Raw genomic sequence first — 9,187 nt, forward strand, 5'->3', positions numbered from 1 at the left:
TCCAGAAGTATGAACTTGTAGAATGACAATCATCCCCCATATTTTTAAGTGCAGTTGAATATAGACAGGAGAGGCTAGTAATTGTAGTTTTTTAGTTTTTTTGTAGGATTTTAGCCAGTTTTTTCTTTGATTACAACTCGCCCATGATAATAATGATAAATTGTTTCTTTTATAGCGCAATATCCACAACACGAACAACACAGGCCCCGGGACAGAACTTTGCGGAATACCATATTATGGCTTAGAATATATAGTCATACTTAGTAGATAATATGTTTTGTGCCTATATGAGTACTTGCCGAGTACATGAGGTACACGTTATAATAGATAAAGGCAAAGAGCAATATTCAACCTCATGGGACCATCCCTATTCTCAATGAACAATATTGATTTGCTATGAAAGTACATACATTCCATATTAACACTTTGTCTCTGCGTAAACAAATTTCATGGCATGTTTTTGATGTAAGAAATGATAAGTATTCACAAAATCATCATATATATATATATATATATATATATATATATATATATACTAGAGTATTAATGTAGCATTGTTAAAAGTATTACATCTGAAAGAGCTGTACACTACCAACAGGATCTTTTGGTTCATTGTGTAGAGTCCACTTGTAAAGTGTGCACCATCTTCACTCTACCCTCGGAGAACATCAAAGTACATGTATGAGAGATGTTTCATTTACAAGATGTGCTCTCAGCAAGCCCTGTAAGAATATATAACTATTGGAGGTCTCGTGGTCTAGTGTAAGAGTCACCAGACTGTGGATCTTAAGGTACATGGTTCAAATCCCTGCCACAGCACTCAGCAAGTCATTAATCTGCATTTGTGCCTTTCAAAAATAGAAAATTATTGATATCACTGCTCTTCCTGTGTTTCCCTGCAGCTTGGAATATAGTCATACCAGAAATGTGTTTTGTGTGATAAATGTATATGATTGATATATGACAAAGTACTTATTGCTATATAATGTACTTTATATATATATATATATATATATATATATATATATATATATATATATATATATGATTTAGAATGAACCTAATGCAGATGATACAAGCATTATATTGGGACAAAAGAAATTGTTTGTGTATTATTGTTTAAAGCAAATTTATACCAAAATATGATAAACACAGAATCAAAAGATAAATAAACGTAGATTTAGCATGAAAAAGATACAATAGTCAACTTTACATATCCTGTTTAATAAACTAATTTAATGTCAGGTTATTCACTGCTGGTAACCAAATTCATGAAATATTTCAAAATGCCAAGTCATCATACGTTGTAGAAGAAGAAAATTATGTTTGAATATTTGCTCTTTTAAAATGAAAAAAGGAAAATGGCCCTTTTGGACAATTATATAAATATATGAATGTTTTTTTTTGGTTTAATTTCATTTCAGTATTTTTTAAAACATTTAAATCAATATCCTTGTCAAAATACAACATGATGGATAGATAGACAAGTACATGGAGCAAACATGTGCTTTTGAATTGTTAACAAAACAATCCTACATCGGTAAATTGAGTCTACTATCATTATATTGTACAAGTGCAATTATATGAAACATTTTTTTTTATAGGAAATCATACAAAATTGTTTCTGCACTATTATACCAAAATGAATATTTTTGGCATTTGTACATGTGCATAGATCACATTTTTTTCTTGTAAATTCTTCTTGATAAAATAATGTAATGTAGAAATCCATAAAGAAATAATGTAAAGGTTTAGATTAACATGTATATGTTACAGATTATGTACTGTATTTTTGTACCTTGATAACAATAAGCAAGGATCCAATCAACCAGATTATTATATTGATTAAAATGTTATTACTTGCCAAAAAAGTTGAAGTGTACAAAAGGAATTCTGATTTTATTTTGTCTCCTTTCCCCAATCGTACTTTCCCAGAACATAGGCATACAAATAATGTTAAGTGTATTTGAATGTCATGTATTTGTTTTGGTGAGAGGGAGGCAGAGAGAGAGAGAGAAAGGAGGGGAAAGGGAGGGAGGGAGAGAGAGAGGGAGAGAGAGAGAGAGAGAGAGAGAGAGAGAGAGAGAGAAGGGGGAGGGGTGGGGTTGGGAGAGAGGTAGAAAGAGAGAGAGAGAGAGAGAGCATGGAGAGAAAATGAGATTTAGAGAGGGAGAGAGAGAGAGCATGGAGAGAGAGAGAGAGAAAGAGCATGGAAAGAAAGAGCGAGAGAGAGAGAGAGAGGTGGGGGGGGGGGGGTATTGGATATGAAGTCAGTTGGAATGAGAGTTGGACAGATTTACTCACATGGGGAGATGACCATTCCGGTGCCCGTGAATTCAAATCGAATCAATTAAATCTACAAATTCACATTACTACGAAACTGATTGCAACAATCCACATTTTAGTGACGTCGTGGCAACGTGCGTCAGAGATAATGCAATAATTAAGTTGAGTAAACTCGAGATTATCAGCTAATCTTCTGTTCATTGTCGTTAATTGATCACTATTGAGGGATAATTGATATCTATTTAGAATCAGAACATCAATACAATCGGATTGGGTTCATTATTAATAACGTTCACAATGATTTGACGTGCAATTGAAAAAATAAACAAGTACAAATGACAAAAGTCTTCTTTTTGGAGGTCTAAGATTGCCATAGTAAAAAAAACACCCCGAAAACTTAAAGGGGAAATAAAAATGTATCTGTGAATTATAATTATCTTCTGAGAGGTAGGCCTATTATCTGGAAACGAGAGTTAAATACTTATTCAAAAGAGAAAAGGGGGGGGGGGACTGAGGAAGATATTTTTTATCATCCCTCCTCAACAGATTTTTCATAGCCTTCCTAACATGTACACCTAATTTAAAGAGACAGAGCAATTTATTTTCAAAAAGATCGTTCGCTAACATTTTAGTTTATATAATTATTTATTCTTTTATTATGAGATTGTGCTTGAAACCCGAATAGGATTATTATTCTAATCCGTCGCAATGCGACCTCGTATATCATAAGATTCTTGCTCGTTCGCTTCGCTTTCTCATGAACAAATATTAATACCATCAGAACCAACTGCATAGTACGATGCTCAAGCAGTATCTTGGAAATCTCGAAGATCATCCCTGATAACATATTAATTGCACTGTAGGGTTTCCAACAATGCCTATAAATTGTATTTGTTTGCACTTTGAGGCATCCCTTTAAAGGTGCCAGTGCCCTCTTTTCCCAGAAAGTGCCTTTTTTGTTGGTGCCCCCACCCACTTTTAAAGACGCTCTGCCACCACCGTGTGTAATCCACTGAACTCTAAGTTTTGGGTAATTAACCTAACTTATATATATATATATATTTAAAAGTTGTTTAATTGTTAATTCAATGCACAAGAAATAACGACAGAATGATAACATATATATACATAATTTGTCACAATATTACAAGATATTGGAGTTACATTACATTAACATAAATTAAATATATAATAACAAATTGCAACTTGCCATTTTTACATCTCAAAGTATTACAAATGCATATCAAAGCATAAATACGTTTAGTTATTAATTATCACAGAAACATAACAGAGTTATATACAGTTGTTAGTTATTACTCATTTATAACAATATAATTTGTGCACTGAATGAATAATATTTCCAAAAAAGAGCCTCATGCACAGACAGACAGACACACACACATACGTTAATCCACGGAGAACCATTTATCCAGGAAGCTGTAATGAAGCTTCCTGATTTATCTTTCTCCTCACAGAAATGTACGGAGCATGTTTGTTACTAAGCAACGACGAAAGTAGTCCCTATGGTCCTAGAGGTCATATGGTCCTAGAGGCAATATGGTACTAGAGGGAGGAGTGGTGGTGGAGGTGGGTTGTGTAGGTGGAGAAGGTGGTGAGATGGTATTAGACGTAGGGTGTAAGTGAAGGTAGGGTGGTAGTAAGGTAGTGGTGGTAGGGTGGTAGAAGATGTAGGATAGTATAGGGTGGTGGTAGAGGTATGAAGTGGGAGAGGCAGGAGAGGTAGTAGAGGTAGGGGGTAGGAGAGGTAGGGTGGTGGTAGAGGTAGGGTGGTGGAGGTAGGGTGGTAGAGGTAGGGTGGTAGAGGTAGAGTGGTAGAGGTAGGGTGGTAGAGGTAGGGTGGTAGAGGTAGAGTGGTAGAGGTAGGGGGTAGGAGAGGTAGGGGGTAGGAGAGGTAGGGTGGTGGTAGAGGTAGGGTGGTAGAGGTAGGGTGGTAGAGGTAGAGTGGTAAAGGTAGGGGGTAGGAGAGGTAGGGGGTAGGAGAGGTAGGGTGGTGGTAGAGGTAGGGTGGTAGAGGTAGGGTGGTAGAGGTATAGGGTGGTAGAGGTAGGGTGGTAGAGGTAGGGTGGTAGAGGTAGGGTGGTAGAGGTAGGGGGTAGGAGAGGTAAGGTGGTGGTAGAGGTAGGGTGGTAGAGGTAGGGTGGTAGAGGTAGGGTGGTAATAGAGGTAGGGTGGTAGAGGTAGGGTGGTAATAGAGGTAGAATGGTGGGGGTGGTAGGGGTAGGGTGGGTTAGAGTTAGGAGAGGTAGGGCGTTGGTAGATGTAGAGGTAGAATAGTATTAGAGGTAGGGTGGTGGTAGAGGTAGGGTAGTAGAGGTAGGGTGGTAGAGGTAGGGTGGTAATAGAGGTAGAATGGTGGGGGTGGTAGGGGTAGGGTGGGTTAGAGTTAGGAGAAGTAGGGCGGTGGTAGAGGTAGAGGTAGAACAGTATTAGAGGTAGGGTGGTGGTAGAGGTAGGGTAGTAGAGGTAGGGTGGTAGAGGTAGGGTGGTAATAGAGGTAGAATGGTGGGGGTGGTAGGGGTAGGGTGGGGTAGAGTTAGGAGAGGTAGGACGGTGGTAGAGGTAAAGTGGTAGTAGAGGTAGGAGGGCAGTAGAGGTAAGGTAGTGGTAGAGGTAGGGTGGTCGAGGTAGGATGGTAATAATGGACAAAATAAGTCATGGTTTAATTGTAGGGGGGGGGGAAGCGCCCCAAGCCCCCCTCACCAGTACGCCAGTGTATACTACATTAAATCATTGAGAAGATAAAACGCTCTTCGCCCCCTCCCTTCATTTTCAAAGAGTTACATGATTTATTCCGTACCACATTACATCCGTACGATTAAACATTTCTGAACATTAGACTTTATAGCATCTTATTCAAACTTAATTCGGGTAAAGAGACTCTTAAAAGTACCCAATAAGCGGCCAAACTTAGTGTGTAAATCAAACTCCTGAATAATGTCTGAATTTCTTTTTATTCATTAAAGTTTTGCCCACAGATAATACTTACTTAAGTTTCTCAGTTTCAAAGCGTATTTATTATAAGAAATTCCGCAGATCCGTACATTTTTAGAGCATTTTTCATGGAAGATAGTTATCATCTAAGGAATCGTGACGTCACTTACTGTGAGGAGTAAGGCTTGGGATAATCCGCTTAATTATTTCTGATTACTCCTCAACCACTACTCCCTTTAAACAACAAATAAGAGAATAGTAAACCAGTGATTCAACATAAACATGGATTAAACGGTCCGTTGAGAAACAGAAGGGCGTTAACTCCTATAAGTTAACGTTCTCCTGGCTCTTAAAGCGGTCGTGTGGGTCTTACAATGCAAGAGATTAAATGAAGAGGCACGAGGTATAAAATTAAGCTCATCCAAGAACCACAAAGTTACTTCGCGGAATATTTTCAGAGAGTCGTGTATTCATTAAACATAACTGCATTATGTTTTATACTTGACATCTCCAGGAGTTCAGCGTACACATTATTTATTATAGGCCTTTTGAATAACGTCTTAACGCTGACAAAACGGTAGATACAGTCGGTCATTATTGAAAGGGTTAAAATGGTCTTTAGTAAATTTTTAGTTCATTCTGCGGCTTCTAACCGTCTCCTCCCGCCGAAAGCCATGTCACTTTTACGATTCCTCCTTCGAATCTCCACCAAGGCCAACCGTCAGACGGTACTCCTCACCGTAGCCAGCGTCTTCCTGGCCCTCCTTACCGCCTACCGACACACGCTGACGAGGACGAAACACGGCCGTCGACGTCGGCGATTACCACCGGGTCCGACCAACTACCCGATCGTCGGGATCCTACCGTTCCTGGGCAGTGAAGACCCCGGGAAGTCGGTCCTGGAACTGTCCAAGAAGTACGGAACTGTATTCTATGGGCGTTTGGGTAACTTTGACGCCATTTTCCTGAACGATTATGAGAGTGTGAGAGAAGCTTTCGCGAAGTCGGGAGACGCATTCAGCGATCGGCCAAGGTTCACAACCTTTGAAGCTTGGTCAGGAGGAAGAGGTGAGTTCAATCATATATTTCTTTCCGAGATTTTGAACTAATCAATTCGAGGGTTCATATGGGAACTTTAAATCCCACTCTTCGTCACATTACAGAAACTCATTTCCAAGGGTAAAGTTATGTTATAACAAATAAAAAAAAACTATAATGATCATTATTTCAATCGTCAAATTTAAGGGGACCAGAGACTACCCCGCCCTTTCCCCTGGGGAAGCATGAGAAAGATTGTGAGGGCTGGTGATGACAAATAAAAACGAACTCAGTTTTGTGCCTCTTTAATAAGACCAGATTCATAAGAACATAAAGAAAGCAGGATTGAGAAACTGCGATGGTGATATTATTTTTCATTTATTTAGGTTTTATTTCCACATTAACTGCATATGGAAAGAATTTACAAAATAAGGCATATACAAGGTAACAAAACATTTACATAATATTCGATAGATACAACAGTAAAAAAAAAAAGCGATTTAATGGCAAGTCATTAAAGACAAATGCTGCAAACAATAATCTGCAGCAATGAGGAGGAAACCTTTGAAGCATTATGCTTGTAATTAGGGTTCCTTTTACATAATACGTTTGTTACATAATATATAAAACAAAAACAAAACAAAAGAAGAACAAAAACGGGTGAGTGGTGCAGCCAACCAACAAGTGTTGATAATACCGATGGTCTCCATCATGATGACCTTAAGCATTTTCATACTGAAGTAGAAGTTTATGTTTCAAGTGATATTTAAAACTAATTAAACTGGGCAGCTGTTTGAGCGAAATGTCCAAGGAGTTTATGTACACTGGACCAGTATAAATCAAAGTTTAAAAAAATGTAAAGTTCTCAGTTTGTGTAAGTGAAAACAGGAAGACTGCCGGGTTAGTTAATTATGAAGTTGTTGATTCTTTTCCAATGTCGACGTGATGGCATGAGGAAGTTCGTTAGAATTTAATCGAAACATAAAACAGCCTAAAAAGAAATTGTACAAGTCATGAACTTTCAATATTTTATTTTCTAAAAAAAAACTATTAGTGTGGCTTAACCTATTACAGTGGAAGATGATTCGTATGACGCGTTTTTGAAGTATCAATAATTTGTCCAACTGGTAATTAAACGAATTACCCCATGCAAGTATGCCATAGTTAAGATAAGAAGGGATCCTTGTGGAACTCCACAAATTAACTGTTGAAAGGCTGAGTCTGCTCCATTTATGGATACGTATTGTTTCCTACCCCTGAGGTAGCTTTCGAACCACTCCAAAGCCATTCCACTTATACCATAGTGTGAAAGTTTCTATAGTAGAATTTGACTCTGTACTTGAAAGTTCATGGTATTCAAATTATACATTTAATTATTTTTTCTTTTCCAGAAATACACTAAGGCCACGATTATTTTAAATGAGAAATAAGAGAGCAGAATTATAATTTATGTTAATTTTCATATCGATAAGTAAAAATAAATCCATTACAATTTTTTTTTCAGGGGTGGTTTGTTGTTATTACCAAAACCATTGGAAGGAGCAACGCCGGTTCCTGCTCAAGCTCCTCCGCAACCTCGGCATGGGGCGAGCCAATAACAGCCTCGAAGATCGGATCCTGCAGGAAGCTGTCCTCTTGACCAGGAGCATCGGGGAGACCAACGGAGAGAGCTTCGATCCAAGAATCCCCATGACCATGGCGGTGTCCAACATCATCTGCGGCCTTACGTTCGGAAAACGGTTCGACTATGACAACAAAGAATTTGAGAAATTCATCTGTACCCTAGAAAGGGTAAGTCTAGTTTTTGCAATGGGTACCCGGTAGGATGCGGCCGTCATTGTTGATCAAACAGCTTGTGAGCGTCAAGTAACGCCCGGCTGGAATGCTCCCCAGGGAGTGGAGATTGTGCATACAGTGTGTGTGGGCAAGCACTGAATCCAATGACCGGGGTAACAGTATATTTGTAAAGCGCTTAGAGACATTTGTATTAGGCGCTATATAACAATTAAATATTATTATTATTATTATTATTATTTCTAAAGGAAATGCAAAAGGTAGTTGATTTCTCGAAAGTCTTTGCTATCGTGTTGCCCTTATTCACTTTATAAACAACATTCAGGCATTTACCCTTTCCAAAATTGACTAGAGATGTCACATCCCTCCAAATTCATATGAATTATAGCTGAACATCCACGGCCTGAATAATATCAAATTCAATAAGAAGAATATTATCTGTAGGCCTACGTATCATTTGGAGAAACAGATTTTATGCTATGCTATGTTTGTGTTGAACTAGAAGTATAGTTGTTCCACTATAATTGCTAAATATGGTTACAAACTTCCTATTTTTATGTCCCCTGTCCGAGTTTTCTTTCTTGGCAAAATTTGTATCATCACGTATTAGTCAAAACATTCTTTAACATGATTGGTAATAAGAGCTTCCATTTCATTGTTTAAGAGGGGGGCGTTTCCAAAACTGGTCTTTACCTTTAAAACCAGATCCTCAAAGCTCCGGTATTTTGTACGGATCCACATCGAGGCTTGACATATGCTTGATGAGCCATTTGAATGATTTATGTACCCTTATGAATGATTCATGTGCTCTTATGAATGATTCATGTGTTCTTATGAATGATTCATGTACCGTCATGAATGGTTCATTTTGTGAGGTGGTGTTATACGTCTAGGAATCAATTCAATACTTTTGTGGTTAAAAAAACATCTTACCTTAATTCACAATCTGTCACTTTCTGGTTCTTTACCCCCTTTTCACTCACAAAAGTGTTTCGAAATGACCGATATAGCTGGACCTACGAACTATTTCACATTATTGAAGTACGTGCCTTTCAGCTCCTTAAAAAAAATGGGCGCTATGGCCAGGAGTTTGGAGCGTGGTCTCTTCACCCGGGAA

At 38.2% G+C, this 9,187-nt stretch overlaps 1 protein-coding gene across 1 annotated transcript in view; it reads left to right on the plus strand.

The window, feature by feature from the left end:
* The first annotated feature begins 5,592 nt into the window (after window positions 1-5,592).
* The window catches only part of LOC757026 (cytochrome P450 2U1), a 9,660-nt gene continuing 6,065 nt past the window's right edge, over window positions 5,593-9,187 (plus strand). Inside the window, exons 1-3 of the mRNA XM_001197257.4 lie at window positions 5,593-6,306; window positions 7,781-8,067; window positions 9,059-9,187. The exon at window positions 9,059-9,187 is cut by the window's right edge and continues 231 nt beyond it. Coding sequence (XP_001197257.3) covers window positions 5,850-6,306; window positions 7,781-8,067; window positions 9,059-9,187 — 873 coding nt within the window. The 5' untranslated portion in view covers window positions 5,593-5,849. The remainder of the gene's footprint in view (window positions 6,307-7,780; window positions 8,068-9,058) is intronic.

This window comes from Strongylocentrotus purpuratus, unplaced genomic scaffold, assembly GCF_000002235.5.
Source record: "Strongylocentrotus purpuratus isolate Spur 01 unplaced genomic scaffold, Spur_5.0 spur5_scaffold_2, whole genome shotgun sequence".
Taxonomy (NCBI): Eukaryota; Metazoa; Echinodermata; class Echinoidea; order Camarodonta; family Strongylocentrotidae; genus Strongylocentrotus; species Strongylocentrotus purpuratus.